The sequence below is a fragment of the Aureococcus anophagefferens genome (assembly GCF_000186865.1).
Source record: "Aureococcus anophagefferens unplaced genomic scaffold AURANscaffold_6, whole genome shotgun sequence".
NCBI lineage: Eukaryota > Pelagophyceae > Pelagomonadales > Pelagomonadaceae > Aureococcus > Aureococcus anophagefferens.
This window is the reverse complement of record NW_008705566.1, coordinates 1146281-1162784: the sequence shown is the minus strand read 5'-3', so window position 1 is coordinate 1162784 and position 16504 is coordinate 1146281. Positions and strand designations below refer to the sequence as shown.

The window sequence follows — 16504 nt, the reverse complement described above, 5'->3', positions numbered from 1 at the left end:
AAGAGCGTGTTCGACGCGGCGACGTCGGTCAGCGGCACCCAGTAGTTGATCTCCGCCGACTCGTGGCGCGCGTAGTCGGCGTCCGTGTGCACGTCGATGCACTTGGAGCCGGGCATCGAGACGCGGAGCGTCGGCGGGCACTGGTAGACGACCGGGCCGCCGATCTGCGGGACCACCGTCTCATTGACGAACGCGCGGTACGCGTCGAGGAACGCCGCGTACGCCGGCGTCGCGTTGAGCCGCTTCAACGTCTTCGTCTGCTTGAGCAGGGCGGCTTTCCAGCTTTTCGGCAAGGCGCGTCCGGCGCGTTTGTAGGCGGAGATCAGCGTCGGGCACGCGGGCGGCCGGGCCGCGTCGAGCGCGGCGACCTCGTGGAGCCGCTCGAGGCTGTCGCACTCGAGGAAGGCGCGCGCCGCCGCGGCCATGCCGATCGCGCTCGGGGCGTCGAAGCGGAGCTCCGCGCGCGCCGCGTGCAGCCACGGCGGCAAAGGCCTCGCGGCCGCCGAGGCTTCGATTGCGCGCTGCTGCTCGGCCGTGGATGCTCGCTCCGCGGCCTCCGCGGCGTCCTTGGCATCCAGGAGCTGGCGGTGAATCGGGAGCGATGCATCGCACGGCGCTTTGTGGCTGCGATGACACTCGATGCCAAAGCGGCACCTGCCGCGCTGCAAGCCATGGAACTTAAGACACAACTCCACACCCGCTGCGTCGACGAGCGCGCAGGCTGCGTCGTCGAGCATCACTGCGATGTATGGACGCTCTCGAGGTCACAATTTACGCGCAAAGAAGGCAGCCCTTTACGGACATGGCGAGCCCATACCCAGCTTCAACTTCTTTGGACGCCCAAGTTTCCCTGGTGTTGCAGATAGAGCATGGGAGCCGATTCTTCATAGCTTGCGATGCTGCGCGCGCTCATCCTCGCCGCCGTCGCACTCGTCCAAAGCGATTCTTCATAGCTTGCGATGCTGCGCGCGCTCATCCTCGCCGCCGTCGCACTCGTCCAAAGCTGCGACGACGGCGAGGTCGACCTGAACGTCTTCGTGTGCTGCGCGAGCGTCAAGGACCGCGACAAGGTCCCGGGCGACGGCCGCAGTGATCCTTACTGCCGAGTCTCCGCTGGCCTTCATGAGAAAACGACCAGCACCAAAAGCGACGACGACCACCCGAACTGGAACGAGGACCTCCACATGGGTTGCGTGTCCGCGGACGCGACCATCGCCGTGCATTGCTTCGACAAGGACAAGTACGACAGCGACGATAGCTTACTCGACGAACACATCCGCGGGTTCGGCAACGCCACGAACGGTGAAACCTTTCACCTCAGCAGCGGGTCGCAATGGGTCGACGTCGCGCTGTCGTGGGCGACGGCGGCTCCCACGACCGCGGCTCCAACGGCCGCGCCCACGCTGACCTTCCGCCCCACGCCGCGGCCGACGACCGCCGCGCCGAGCGCCGCGCCGTCGACGAGCCGCGCGCCGACGACCGCCACGCCTTCCGCGAGGCCGTCGTCCGCTCCCACTCCAGCCCCCTCCTCGCGACCGACGACCGCGGAGCCGACGGCCGCGCCCCACGCGAAGAAGAAGAAGACGGACGCGGAGCGCGCCTCCGCCGGCATCGTCGTCGCCCTCGCGTTCCTCGCCGTCGCGGTGCTCGCGGCGGGCGGCTTCGTCGCCAAGGCGCTCTACGACACGCGGCGGCAGGGCGTCCACCACGCCATCGAGGGCGTCGAGCTCGCCACGGTCGAGGCCGTCCGCGACAACCCGTTCGACGACGGCGGCTACGAGATCGCCATCCCCGTGAAACGGGAGTTTGTGTAAAAGTGTGTGTTTAATAGTCGGGCACGTCGAGCGCCCGGAACGTGTTCGGCGGGACGACGTCCTCCTCCGCGGCGATGGGCCGGCGCCGCGGGTCCGACGGCGACGCGGGCCGCTCGTGGTCCTCGTCCGGGATGTCGAAGTCGACGGAGTGGGCGCCGTACTCGACGGGCGTCGTCGGCGTCGGCGGCGCGGGCGGCGGGAGGTCGAGGCGCGCGGGCGCGTCCTTGGCCGGCGGCGGCGGCGGCGGCGGCTTGCCCCGGGGCGGCGTCTTCGCCGGCTTGAGCGGCGGCCGCGGCGGCTTCGCCGGCGACCGGCGCTTGTGGTTGAAGATCCACGGCGGCGCGCGGAGCCCCGCGCCCGAGTGGTTCCGCCGCAGCGCGAGCGCGAGCGCGTCCGCGGCGCCCTCGTCCCAGCGGAGCAGGTGCGTCGCGAGGAACTTGAGGACGCTGAGCTGCGCGTGGAGCGGGCGCGGCGCGTTGTGGTCGCCCGCGCACATGACGATGGCCGCCGTCGCCGGCGGCCGGTCGTCGCGCCGCCGCCGGTCGCCCTTGGCGTCGTCGTCGCGGCGCGCGTCGCGGCCCGCCGCGTGGCGCGCGAGGAGCGTGCGCGCGTGGCTCGACGGCGTCACCTTGTCCTCCGCGGCGCTCAGGCACAGCAGCGACACGCCGCGGTAGCCCAGGCTCTCGGCCGCGCGCGACGTCCGGACGCAGCGGACGTCGAAGCGCGCGCGCCGCGCGACCTTGACGCGGACGGCGCGGGCCAGGGGCTCCTCGATGGCCGAGCTCGCGGCCGTCGCGAGCCACTCGGACGGCGAGAAGAGGCGGCTCTTGCGGGCCTTGGGCTTGTCCACCGCGATGTCCGCGGGCCGCCGCGCGGCCATGCCCGGACCCTCGCGCGAGCCCTTGCGCTTCGGCGGCTGCGCGAGGCCCTGGAGGCTCTTGGGCGACCCGAGGTCCGCGACGCGCTTCGACACGGGCGTCGCGTTCGCCGCGTCGTCCGACACCTTCTTGACCTCGGCCCGCCACGCGGCGGGCGCGCGCGCGTCCTCGTCGACGTCGAAGCTCTCGTCGCTCGCGGCCTCGTCGCACTCGCTCGCCGAGAGCTCGTCGCTGTCGTCGACGGACTCCTCGGACCGCTTCGACGGGTCGCCGACGCCGATGTCGTCGATGATGGACTTGGCCGCGGCCTCCTCCGCGTCCTTATCCGTCGAGAGGCCCAGCGCGCTCCGCGTCGCGCGCGCGACGAGCTCGGAGCAGAGGCTCACGAGCGATTCGTAGATGGAATCCGCAACCACACAAGAGATGTCGGGCTCGCGCTCGCCCGCCGCGAGCACGGCGGCCACGGAGCCCATGCTCCGCCCCCAGAGCGCGACGCGCTTCGCGCCGAGGTGGCGCCGCGCGTGGCGCGCGACGAAGGCGACGTCCTTCGCCTCCCGCAGCCCCAGGCTCACGTGGTCGCCGCCGGAGGCGCCGCTGCCGCCGCAGTCCATGGCCAACACCCGCACTCCTAAAATCGCGCAGGACCGCAGCGACTGGAGCACCTCCGCGCGGCACGACGAATTCCCGTGGCAGTAGATGACGCAGCAGTCGTGGGGCGCCACCGCCGCCCCGAACAAATCCGCCTTGGCCTCCTCCCGCCCGCCGTCGGGCGCGACGGGCCCGCGCCGCGTCGCCGTCTTCGCCGCGAGCGACCAGACCGCGCACTGGAGCGGGCCCGTGCGCGACTCGACCGTAAAATCGACGCGGCACCAGGCCTTGGACGACGCCCGGAAGCGGCCGTCGCGGCTCCGCTCGTAGACGAGCGCGTCGAAGACGCGCGGCCCGAGCGCGCGCGTCGGCGCGCGCCACCGCGGCGGCCGCACGACGGCCGACGTGAGCGCGTCGACGACGCCGAGCCGCTCCATGATGGGCGCCGCGTTGCGCGGCGGGCGGCCCTCGGCGTCGACGGCCTGCGACGCCTCGACGGCCTGCGGGCCGTCGCCGCCGGCCGCCGCGTCGACGGCCGGGCGGCACCGCCGTAAATTCGCGTCCGCGGCGTCGGCGATGGCCCGCCACCACCGGGCCAGCTCCGCCTCCGAGTCGAAGATGAGGCGCGCGCCCGGGTGGTCGCCCCTGAGCGCGTCGCGCGCGCCCACGGGCTGGAGCACGTGCGTGACGCCGTTCGGTTCGCCGTCGCCTAAAATTTCGCCGACGCCCCGCGGGCAGAGGGCCAGCTCCCGGCGCCGCAAATCCACGGTGACGTCCACCAGACCGAGCTCGTACTCCTCGAGGCAGAAGGGCCGCGACTCCAACACGAACTTGAGCGTCCGCGCGTCGCCGCCGAGCTCCGCCCAGCAACGGACGTAGTCGCGGCGCCCCGCGGACTTGGACCGCCGCACGCGCACGCGCACGGGCGCCGGCTCGAACTCCACGGGCGACATGGGGTCGCCGCTCGACGCGTCCTCGTCGAAGTCGACCTCGTCGTAGTCGGACACGGACTCGTCGTCGCCGTCGAGCTCGCCGGCGCTGAACGCGCGGCCCCGGCAGCGCACGTTCTCCGTGCGCAGCAGGGGCGCCGGGGCCGACGCGTCGCGCTCGTCGTCGACAAAACCGTCCTGGAGCCAGCGCAGCGTCTGCGCGAAGTCGAGCGACGCCTCCGCGGGCCGGACGGCGTCGCCGCCGTCGTCCAAAGACCGCGACGCGGGCCCGGGGCTCGCGCGGTCGACGGCCGACTCGTAGGGGTCGTCCTCCGGGTCCTCCTGCGACCCACCGTCGAACACGTCCAGACTCGCGTCCCGCGACCCCGGGGGCCGCAGGTCCTCGTCGCCGCTGTCGTCCGAGTCGTACAGGCCGCTCCGCTTCTCCGCCTCGTGGTCGCCTGTGTGGAAATCAAATCTTCAACCCGACTTCAATTTTCGCGTATGCGACAGTTTCGACACGAGCTCTTCGTCTGTGCTTCGAGAACTCGACGCGAGCAATCGATTCGTCCAAAAATCAGCCGAATCGACTTCGATTTGATCGAGCTAGAGAGGTTTGAAGTTTTTGCTGGACAGGGCGTTCCAGTGGTTGATTTCCACACAGGTGGTCGCTCCACTCGAAGGCCTCGTTGGCTAAAATCGCCGCCAGCACCTCCTTGGCCCCGTCGCGCCGCAGGCGCCGCGCCGTGTAGCGCCGCGCGGCCCCCGCGGACGCCGCGCCGTCGTCGTCGCTGTCGGCGGTCGCGCAGCAGTCGAACACGAACGCCGCGACCTCGAGGCGCGCGCGGTCCCGGTTGCCCCGCTGGCGCCGGAAGATGCGCGTGCCGCCGCGCTTCCTCAGGGGCTCCGCCGGCCCGCCGTCGGGCGCGCCCGTCCGCGCGAGGCCCTTGCGGACGAGGCGCGCGAGCGCCAACGCGTCGCGCGCGGACTCGAGCCGCTCGAGCCGCGCCATCTTCTGGTACTCGCGCTGGTCGAACTGCCGCGCGCTCCGCGACGCGCCGTCGCTCAGGCCGCCCCCCCGGTCGTCGACCTTCTCCAGCGACACGGACCGCCGGTGCTTGCCCCCGCTCCGGAACCGCGCGGCCGCGACGTGCTCCTTGAAGGCCTCGCGCACGGCCTGCACCGTCGACCGCGCCGTCGTGCTCATGCGCTCCGCCTCCCGCGTCATGCGCTCCACGGCCGCGTTCCGCCGCGTCGCGAAGCAGCCGTCGTTGCTCGCGGGATGGTGCTCGATGATGGGCTGCGGGCTCTGCGGCGCCAGGAGGACCACGGGCGCGCTGTCCATGAGCTCGAAGACGACCTGGTCCTCGCCGTCGCCGCCCGCCTCCTCGGGGGGCGGGTCGCCCATGGCTGGCTGGCTTCCACAAACCAGCCGCGTACGAAAAGCCACAACCACCGCGGGCTGCCCGCACGGCTCGCGGCAAATACAAGAAAACTTCACGACGACGTCAACAATGACCTAGCTCTCAGGAGAGCATTAAGCATGGACGAGGCCCGGGCGGACTCGTGATGGACTGAAAGGCCGGGCGGACTCGTGATGGACTGAAATCAATATGACCTGGACGTGCGAAGCCTGCACCTTCGTGCATGATGGTGCGGAGGCGGAGTTCCTCAGCTGCGCCATTTGCTCGACGCAGCGCGCCAGCGCCGCACCAGTTGCCTCGCCAGCACCAGCATCCGCCGCGCCAGCCAGCGCGCCGGCGCCGGCGCCAACAGCCGCACCAGCAGCCGCGCCGCCACCACCAGCCGCGCCGCCGCCGCCAGCACCACCCGCGCCCGCCGCGCCGCCGCCTCGTCGCCCGCGCAGTACTACGCCCTGGGAGTCGCTGCCGAGCGGCAACCGCGACCGGCCGGGCTGCGCGGCGCTGCCGCGGTTCCACGAGCTGCTCTACGTCGGCAACGAGGTCGCGGCGTCCCACGCGAGAGCCGCGGGCCGGCCCTTCGACTTCGTGCTCAGCACCGTCGAGCCCGTCGACGTCGATACCTTCGAACCGACGAACCTCTCGAACGCGAAATTCCTCTTCCCGGACAAGGTCGGCGCGGAGAAGGACGGCGACGTCGTCGTCGCGCGGCGGAACATCGTCGAGGGCGCCCGGGCGCTCGACGCGGCGCTCCGCGACGGCGCGCGGAGCCTCGTGCACTGCGCCTTCGGCCAGAACCGGTCCGCGGCCATCTGCGTGGCCTACGCGGTGCTCTACCGGTCCTGGGACGCGAAGGACGCCGGCGCCTACGCGCGGTCCGCCATCGCGAACGCGCGCGACTACCGCCACCAGCGGCCCTTCCACAACGCGCGCTTCCAGGAGATCGTCGCGGGCTTCGTGCCCAACGGCGAGGGCCGCGTCGAGCGGAAGGCCACCGGGCTGGCCGCGTGGCTCCGGCACCCCCCGAAGCGACCGAGGCACACCTAAGCGGCGCGTAACCGGTCCTCGCCGTCGACGGCGTCCCGGATCGCGGCCGCGAGGCCGCGGACCTCGGCGTCCGTGTTGTGCGCGTGCAAAATCACGCGGAGCCGCTCGGCGCCCGCCGGGACCGTCGGCGCGCGGATGGGGCGCACGTCGAAGCCCCGGTCGCGGATGGCGGCCGCGGCGTCCTGGACGCGGCGCGCGCCGGGCACGAGCAGCGCCTGGATCGGCGTCGCCGACGGCACGAGCCGCGCCGCGCGGGTCCCGAGCTCGCGCTTGAAGAGGTCCACGAGCCTCGCCACGGCGGCGCGCCGCGCGTCGCCGGCGGGGCCCAGGAAGGCGCCGTAGCAGCGCCGCGCGAGGCGCGACGCACCCGGCGGCGGCGCGGTCGCATAGATGAAGGGCTGCGCGTAGTTCGCGAGGTACTCGCGCGTCGCCGCGTCGCCCAGCACCGCCGCGCCGTGGCAGCCCACGGCCTTGCCGAAGGTGTGGACCTGGGCCAGCACCGCCGCCCGCAAACCGGCGTCGAGCGCCGCGCACGCGCCCCGGCCTTCGGGGCCCAGCAGGCCCGTCGCGTGCGCCTCGTCCACGACCAGGCACGCGTTGCCGTCGGCGAGGCAGGCGTCCGCCAGGGCCGCGAGGGGCGCCTCGTCGCCGTCCATGGAGTAGACGGCCTCGACGGCGACGAGCGCCGACGGCCCGGGGCCCGCGTTTTCGCGGAACTCCGCGAGCGCGCGCGCCGCCGCGGCCGCGTCGTTGTGGGCGAAGGCCGCGCTCGCCGCCTGGCGGCCCTGGGCCAGGCCGAAGCGCGAGCTGTTGTGCGACAGCTCGTCGAAGAGCACGAGGTCCCCCGGCTGCGGCAGCGTCGCCAACGCGGCCGCGTTCGCGGCGTAGCCGGACCCGAAGAGCAGCGCGCCCTCGCGGCCGTGGAACGTCGCGAGCCAGGCCTCGAAGTCGTCGTGGGCGCCGCAGGCGCCGCTGAGCAGGCGGCTCCCCGTCGACCCGTTGACGCGCGGCTCCGTCGCGTGCCTCCGGAGCTCCTCCAGGAGGTGCGCCTCGGCGACGGCGGCGTCGCGCGCGATGCCCAGGTAGTCGTTGGACGCGAAGTCGATCAAGGGCGCGTCGGCGAACGTCGTCGTGCGGAGCGTGCCCGCGCTTTCGCGCCTCGCGAGCGCCGCGCGCATGCGCTGCGCGATGCGCGCTGCCATAGGCTTCTGCAGTGCAACAGAGTGCAAGTTATACTTCAACCAGGCGTCCTGTGAAAACATTCTAGGGGCTACAGCCCCGCGTTCTTACTCTTGAGGTCCTGGAGGAACCCCTGGATGTCGTCGGTGAGGCCCTGGATCTCCGAGGCCTTCGCGTCCGTGTGGCGCTTCATCTTCGCGACGGACTTGACGAGCGGCTCCGGCGCGGGCTCGTCGCCCGACGGCGCGCGCTTGCGGCACACGCCGCAGACGCGCGCGTCGGGCGGGTTCGCCTTGGAGCAGGCGGCGCAGACCCAGTCCTTGGCGGGGCCCTTGGGCGGCGGCGGCTTGATGCCCGAGCTCACGAGCTCGATCTTCGCGGCGACGCGGCGCCGCACGCCCCGGACCGTGTCGCTCGACGGCAGGGGGTCGAGCTGGGCGCAGAGGAAGCGGTCCGTGAGGTGGTCCGCGAAGCGCTCGCGCATGGCCGGCGTCGCGGCCGCGTTGTCGCGCTGCCAGTCGGCGACGGCGATCTCGAACTTCGTCTCGATGTCCGCGACCTTGGCCGACAGCGGGTCCGCGGCCTTGGGCGGGCCGTTTGGCTTCGGCGCGGGCTTCGGCCGGCTCTGCTTCCAGTCCCGGAGCTCGACGGCGGGGGCCTCGTCGGCCGCGGCCGCGGCGGAGCGGCCGTCGCGGTCCTGCTCGAAGAGGCCGCTCCGCGCGGGCTCCTCGGGCTCCGCGAAGGACACGCGCGGCGCGCGCGCGCGGTCGTCGTCGAGGACCCTGCGCGCCGCGGTCGCGCTGGCGACGGGCTGGGGCGGCCGGGGCGTCTCGCGCGCGAGGCCGGGCAGCGTCGTCGGAGGCGGCGTCTTCCGGGGCCGCCGCGGCTCCGGCGCGGGGATGTTGTGCTTCGCGCGGAAGGACGCGAGCCGCCGCCGCTCCGCATCGGCGGCCTTGGGCGGTCTCGCGTCGCCGCCCGTCCCGACGGGCTCGACGAGGTTCGGCTCCGCGGGCGGCGCGCGAGCCTTGGCCGGCGGAGCCCGAGCCCCGGCCGGCTCGGGCTCCGCGGCGGGCCTCCCGGGGCCGCGCGGCTCCTCCGGCGCCGCCGGCCGCGGCTCGGGGAAGAGCGGGCTCGACCGCGATCCGCCGAGGTCCGGCGCCGCGCCGGCCGCCGCGGGCAGGGGCGCCGCCGCCGCCGCCCGGCTGCTCCCGCGAGACGACGCGCGCCGCTCGCGCCGCGACGCGCGCGACGACACGTGGGACGTGTAGAGGCCCGTCAGGCAGTCGTCGAGCAGGCTCAGGCTCGTCGCCGACGCGTCGGTCTCCTCCCCCATCGTCTTATCGACTCGGCATGCCGGTAGATAGAGTCGGGGGGCAGCTTTGTCGTTGGCGTCAACATCCGGTGCACGCGCTTGTTGTGCATTGGGTTTGCTTGTCGCCGCTGCTCAGCCAGTGCTGCTGAGAACTCGCAGCGAGCTGCGCAGTGTGCGCGTAGAAATCTCACAAAGGTGCGAATGCCGCGTCCGCGAGACGCGCCGTGACCGCCTCGTCCATCGGAGACAGCCGCGAACCCGCCGAGAAGTCGTCGGAATCGCAAACCGTCGACCGATCCTCCCGCGATACAGATCCGACCGGCACAAACACCGTCGTAGGCGACGATGCGCCAAACCATCCTCCTCCTCGCGCTGGGCGCGGCGAGCGCCCTGCCGTTCATGGCCGCCAAGCAGGTGGCCGCGGGCGACAAGGTGCCGTCCGTCGAGCTCGACCTCGGCTTCCCGCCGTCCAAGGTCGACCTCGCCGCGCACGTCGCGGGCAAGAAGGTCATCCTCATGGGCCTGCCCGGCGCCTTCACGCCGACGTGATCCAGCGTCCAGATCCCCGGGTACCTCGCAGCGCAGGGCGCGCTCAAGGACCGGGGGATCGACGAGGTCATGGTCTTCTGCGTCAACGACGGCGCGGTCATGACCGCGTGGTCCAAGGACCAGGGGGCCGACGACTCGCTCCTCACCTTCTACGGCGACCCGGCGGGGAAGCTCACGAAGGCCCTCGGCGTGCTCCTGGACCACCCGGGGCCGTCGGGCAAGGGCCTGCTGATGCGGTCGAAGCGCTTCGCGGCCTACGTCGTCGACGGCGTCGTCAAGGCCGTCGAGGTCTCGGAGAAGCCCGACGACCCCGCCGGCGACGACTTCCCCGAGAGCTCGTGCGTCGAGAACATGCTCACGCACATCGACGCCCTCGCCAAGTCCGAGCTCTAAGCCGCGGAGCCGCGCGCGCGCGCGCGCCGGCGGACGGCCGCGGCCGCCCCGGCCGACACGCCCGCCGCCCGCCGGTCTCACTTGATGACGCGCCGGTCGCCACCACCACGGCACCGGACGCCGACGTAGCCGCGCCGGATCGCGACGCCCTCGCGATTCGGCGCGGGACGAGACCGCGGGCGGCCGGCGTCGGCGGGGCGGCTCCGGCCGCTCGTCGACGCAGCCGCGACGCCGCAGACGTAAGGAACTGCGTCTGTAGTCTAGGCTCGCTGTAGAGGCTCGCTGCGTACTCTAGAAGGCTGACGCGATTGATTTAAAATGCCGCGACGGCGCGCGAACGAACGAACGGCTAGATCTCGATGTGGCCCGGCGAGTCGCTTCTCCGCCGCGACCGCGGCGACGGCGACCGCGAGCCGCCCTCGCTGTCGTAGCCCCGGCAGACGAAGCGGACCGCCCGCCCCGAGAGCCGGCAGCGGAGTCCCGCGCTGTTCTCCCTGGTGAGCAGAGCGCTGGCGACGCCGTAGCGCAAAATCAGGTGGTAGCCGTGGAGGAGCAAGTCCCGTTCAATCTCGACCCGCTTCTTCTCGTCCAGGAGCAGGGGCAAACGGGCGGATCCAGGCGTGACGCGGCAGGACTTTTTGATCGAGGTGATGAGCGCGTCGACGTCGACGGTCACGGCTTTCTTGAGGGAGCGCGGGGTCTTAGGGCTGCGCGCTGGCGCCGTCGCGACTCCCATGGTGCTGCAAATGCCTTTGCTCCTGCGATAAATACTGGTGTCACGACGAAGCGGCGTCGTAGATCGTGCAAGCGTTGGCTCAGATCTGCCCGCCCTGGACCCCGGCCAACCACCGCACCATGCCTCGGCCGCCCGTCGAGAGCGCGGCGACGCAGTCCGTGGCACCAGGAGGCTTTTGGCGTGTGCGAAGCGCCGTCGTGTCGTCGATCAGGCCAGCCCCATCGCTGGTGGCGGGATCGGTGGTGCTGCAGGACCTTGGAGGGCATTTTTGCCGCTATTCACCCCCGCGGCGCAAGCCGCTTCGCCTTCCTCAAGGTGACAGGACAGCACACGCAGCCGGTGCAAAGCCGAAGGCAGACGACCAGCGACCCGCAGCGATGCGGTTCAACCGCCTCCTGGCGGCCCTCGCGGCGCTCACCGTAGCCCGCGCCTTCGTCGCCCCGAAGAGCGCGCGAATTTTGGCGACGAAGCGGCCCAGCACGGTCAGAACCGACAAGGACCCCGACGTCAGTGATGTCGCGCAGTTCCTCGGCGACCTCCCCGCCCCCCCGGTGCTCGTGCCCGTGGACCCGCTCCCCGAAATCGTCGTCGCCCCCGTCGACGACGAGCAGGAGGCCGCCGCCCGCCGGGCCGTCCACACCACCGAGGCGGAGCGGCGAAAACGGGGGGCCTTCGGCGCGCCCTCCGACGCCAACTGGACGCTCTTCGCCTTCCAGAAGAGCCAGGAGGCCGCGGTCTACGACGACATCTTGGACTTCCTCAACGTCGACGCCCCCGACGAGCAAAAGGACGAGGCGCCGGCGAAGACGGTCGACCGGCGCCGCGTCGCGGACGTCAAGGAGGGCGAGGGCCCCTCCATGGTCTCCGAGCTCAGCGCCTTCACGCTGCCGCTCCTCCTGGTCTGGCTCTCGTCGCCGCTCCTGTCCCTCGTGGACACGGCGTCCGTCGGCGCGCTCCGCGCGACGTCCGAGCTGGCGGTCCTCGGGCCCGCGTGCGCGTTATGCGACAACGCGGCGTTCCTCTGCACGTGCCTCGGCATCGTCACGACGGGCGCCGTGTCCCGCGCCATGGCCACGAGCGACGAGGCCGCGGCGCGCACGGCGTCGGCCGCGGCGATGGCCGCGGCCGTCGTCGTCGGCGCGAGCCTGACGCTCGCAGCGTTCGCGGGTCCCGGCGCGGGCGCGCTGGGCCTCTTCCTGCCGCGGCAGAACCCCTTCTTCCCCGAGGCGCTCGGCTACGTGCAGGCCCGGGGCCTGTCCTTCGTGCCGGGCCTGCTGTTGATGGTGCTCCAGTCGACGTCGCTCGCGCGGCGGAACGTCCGCGCGCCGCTCCGCGCGGCGGCCTACAGCGCCTGCGCGAACCTCGCGGGCGACGCCCTGCTCGTGCCCCGCTACGGCCTCGTGGGCGCCGCGGCGGCGACGTCCGTCGCCCAGTGCGTCGCGTTCGCGGAGATGGCGCGGTCCGCCGTCGTCGGGCGCTGGCTGCCGGGCGCGGCGAGGAGCTGGCGCGCGGCCGCGGGCGCGCCGCTCCGGCGGCTCGCGGCGCGGGGCCTGCCCGTGCTCGCGGCCCTGAGCTCGAAGACGTCCGTGTTGCTGGGGCTGTCCTACGCGGCGGCGGCCGCGGCGACGGGCCGCGGGCAGCTCGCGGAGCTCGCGGCGCACCAGATCCTCGTGGGCCTCTACTTCGTGTTCGCGCCCATCGGCGACGCCCTGTCGCAGACGGTCCAGACCTTCCTGCCGCGGTCCATGGTCGCGGACGCGACGCGCGGCGAGACGCGCGCCGGGAGCCGGTCGCTCGGCGCGGCGAGCCGCCGCGTCGTCAAGGGCGCGCTGCTCGCGGCGCTCTTCCTCGGCGGCGTCGACGCGCTGGCGGCGACGGGCCTGCCGTCGTCGTTCCCGGGCCTCTTCTGCGGCGACGCCGTCGTCGCGGCGCACCTGAGGGCGACGGCGCCGTACCTCGGCCTCTGCCTCCTGTTCCACGGCTTCTCGTCGGCCATGGAGGGCACGATGCTCGGCACCCAGGACGACGTCACCCTCGGCAGCCTCTACGCCGTCGACGCCGCCCTCGTCGTCGGCGCCTTCTTCCACCTCGCGGCGACCGCCGCGCCGCTCGCCGCGATCTGGAAGACGTTCCTCGGCTACCAGGTCCTCCGCTCGACGCAGTTCGGCATCCGCGTCGCGTCGACGGCGCTCCGGAGGCGCAAGCGCGGGCCGGACTTCAAGCTCGCGTAGCGCGAGTGCCGAGGCCCCTGTACATAAGTTCGTCGTCGTAACGCCGCGCGATAGGTCGCCGCGTCGCGCGGCGCGAGCGCCGGGTACGCGCCCGGCGCGCGCGCGCGGAAGTCCGCGGCGACGCCGTCGAAGAGGTCGAGGTCCAGCGCGTTCGCCGCGAAGAGGCGCTCGAGCGCGGCCGGCGCCGGCGCCCAGCCCGGGGGCCGCGCCGCGGAGCCGCCGCCGCCGAAGGGCGACTTCCTCGCGAAGTCGGGCACGGTCCGGTTCGCGCCCTCGGCGTCGGGGAAGACGGGCGCCCGGCCGCCGTCGGCGCGGAAGCAGAGCCGCGCCGCGGCGTACGCGACGGACGCGGGCGACTCGAGGTACTCGGTGACGAGCACGACGAGGCCCTCGAGCCCGCGCCGCGCGTCCGCGAGGTCCCCGGGCACCAGCGGCCGCAGCGGCGCCGACGCGAAGGAGCGCACGTAGTAGTTCTCCAGGACCGTCCAGAGCCGCGTGGCGCTGTGGCCCTTCGAGCCCGCGCCGTGCTCCGCGACCCAGGCGTCGAACTCGACGGGCGGAGTCCGGCCCGGCTTGATGCCCGCGCGGCCCTCGTACCTGCGAAAAGAGTGTGTTTCGTCGTTGTGACCACCGAAGCGCTCACCAGTAGCGACTGAGGATGCGATCGATGGGGTGGCGGAGGATGGTGACGACGACGCCGCCGCGGTCCCGCAGCGACCGCAGCGACGGCGACGCGCGCGCGAGCGTCTCGGCCTCGACGATGCGGAAGTTCGCCTTCGGCCAGAGGTGGCTGAAGACCGAGAGACCGGGCCCCTTGATCGATTTCGCGCCCGTGCCGCGCATGTGGAACAAGAACGCGCCGCACGGCCGCTCGCAGCCCTCGCCCAGCGGCGCGCACGGCACGCGGAAGCGCCCCGCGTTCGCCAGGCACGCGCTCGACGCCGCACAGGTCGGCTCGTCCCTCGCGGTCGACGCGGCCACGAGCACGAGGGCTGCCAAGAGCATCACGATCGGCAGCTCGTTCAGGGAAACCAACGACGTTTCCCCTCACGTTGAACTTGAGAGTCGGAATGTCGCAATTTACGCCACGCCGCCTACTTGAGGCCGCCGCCCTTCTTCGCCGAGTTCCGCGTCGCGCCCGCGGAGCCGCCGTACTTGCCCGTGCCGCGGAGCGCGGGGTCGCCGCGGTTCTGGACGCGGCGGTACATGCGGTTCAGCGTCTTGGCCTTGAGCTCGTCGCGCGTCAGCGGCCGCGTCTCGCCCTCGTCGTCGTCGTCCTCCTCCTCGGACGAGTAGTCCTCGAGCTTGGGCGGGTTCACGTGGATGAGGTCCTGGCCCATGGGCGTCGTCGGGCCCATGCCGAGCACGGACGGCGGCGGCGCGGCGCCGGCGACGTCGGCGGCCTCGGCGCTCGTCTGCTTGTGCTGCCGCGCCTTGACGGCGACGTAGTCCTTGATGATCGTGTTGCACTGCTCCTCGATGATCGCGAGGTACGACAGCATGTTCGCCTCGGTCACGGACGAGTCGGCGAAGATCTCGCTGGACGCGCGCTCGCACTGGGTCTTCGTGAAGGCCGACGCGATGGCCTTCTTGAGGGAGTCGATGACGGCCTGGTACTCCTCGCACTTGGACTCGTACTTGGACGCGTTCGCCTCCGTCGTCGCGAGCTTCGACTCCAGGTCCAACAAGATGAGCTTGTGCTGGTTCACGTCGTCGCCGCTCTCCTGCGTGTACTTGGCCTGCTCGTCCTGGAGCGCCTGGACCTGCTCCTCGAGCTTCTCGATCTCGTTGGTCTGCTCGTTGACGTAGTTGAAGAGCGAGAAGTTCTGGTCCTCGTTCTTGATGAACATGCGGACGAGCTCGTCGATCGCGGAGATGCCCGTGGCGGCCTTGATGCGGTTGAAGGCCTCCTCGAAGTTCTGGACGCGCTCCTCGCCGACCTGGAGCTCGAGCTTCTCCTTGGAGACGCCGCCGCCGCCCTTCGGTTTCGACTTCTTGCCGCCGGGCCCGCGGCCGTCCGCCGCGGCCGGGTCGCCGCCCGCGGTCCCGCCGTTGGACTTGGCCGTGCCCGGCGCGCCGTTGCCGAGGAGCGTGGGCGGCGGCACCTGGAGCTCGTTCTCGAGCACGCGGCCGAGCTCGACCATCTGCGCCTCGAAGTCGTCCTGCTCCTTGCGGTTCGCCTGCTCGATGGCCGCGATCTCGAGCTGGTAGTTGTCGCGGTGCTCGTAGGCGTTGTTGCTGATCTCGATGACGTTGGCCATCTGCTTCTTCTTCTCGTGGAGCTCGCGCTCGAGCTTGCGGTAGATGTTGTCGAAGACGACGCGCTCGCGCCGGAGGTCGTCGATGGCCTCGCGGAGCGCCTTGTTCTTCGCGAGCGCCTGGTTGAACTTGACGAGCGCCTGGTCGAGGCGGTTCTCTAAGATCTTGATCTGCTTCTGGACCATGGCCTGGTTCTCGCGCGCGGCGTTGACGCCGCCCATCGTCTTCCGCTGCTGGATCGTGCGCATCTTGATCGTGGAGATCTGCTCGTCGAGGTACTCGATGCGCTTCTGCTCGTCGGACATGAGGCGGGCGAACTTCTCGCTCTCCTCCTGGAGCCGCGCGTTCTTCTCCGTCGACTCGTTCGGCTTCAGCGTCGAGTGCCGCGTCTCCATGCCGAGCTCCTGCTTCAGGGCCTCGTTGTCCTTGCGCAGCTTCGCGATGGTCGCCTGCTGCTTCCGCAGCACGCTGTAGGACTCATCGGCGTAGGATTTCCGATTGAGTTCCATGTGGCGGTACTCCCGCTGGAGCTGCGCGAACTCGCTCTGCGACTTGTCCGCCATGGTGTCGCTCGAGCGGCCGCGCCGCGGCGCTTTCTATGGAGGCGTTCGAGCCGGTCGCACGGCGGCGGGGGCGGGGCTGCTCTTCCCCGTGGGCGACGACGACCGCGACGGCGACGACGACCTCCGGGAGCTGTCGCGCGCTTCACCCAACAGCCAGCGCGCCCGCCCAGCCCGACGGGTAGCGCTGTCGATGCAATTGAGGATATGTGAAGTTTGTAATTTAGGCTTATGGTACCGCGCTAACTCAGTCGACTTCGCGCGATGGCCTCCTCTTCGAAAAAGATCACGGTGACGATCGCCGACGGGTCCGGCAAGGCCTGCCGCATGCAGATCAAGGCCGACGCCACCGTCGAGGACCTGGCGGCGCGCTACGGGCGCTTCCGCGCGCGCGCGAGCGAGGCCGACGACGACGCCGATCCGCCGCGCTTCCGGCTCCACCGCGACGACGGCGAGGCGCTCAAGCCGACGCTGGCGGCGTCGGCCCTCGAGGGCGAGCTCCTTATGGCCGTCGCCGTCGACGAGCGCGGCGCGCCGCTGGCGCCGCCGCCCGCGCCCGCGGCGCCGGAGCCGGCGGCCAGCGGCGCGCCGCCGCCCGCGCCCGCGCC

General features: G+C 72.2%; 2 protein-coding genes across 2 annotated transcripts in view; one reads left to right on the top strand and one right to left on the bottom strand.

Moving 5' to 3' along the window:
* Positions 1 to 14171: 14171 nt before the first annotated feature.
* Positions 14172 to 15929, bottom strand: AURANDRAFT_24012 (hypothetical protein; the record flags this gene model as incomplete). The annotated part of the gene is made up of 1 exon (XM_009037289.1): positions 14172 to 15929. A coding segment is annotated over one exon (1758 nt), but the record flags the coding sequence as incomplete, so codon positions are not given.
* A 231-nt stretch (positions 15930 to 16160) lies between these two features.
* The window catches only part of AURANDRAFT_63090 (hypothetical protein), a gene marked incomplete at both ends in the record, with an annotated part of 2939 nt that continues 2595 nt past the window's right edge, over positions 16161 to 16504 (top strand). The window contains one exon of the mRNA XM_009037603.1: positions 16161 to 16412. Within this exon, the coding sequence (XP_009035851.1) occupies positions 16161 to 16412 (252 nt within the window). The remainder of the gene's footprint in view (positions 16413 to 16504) is intronic.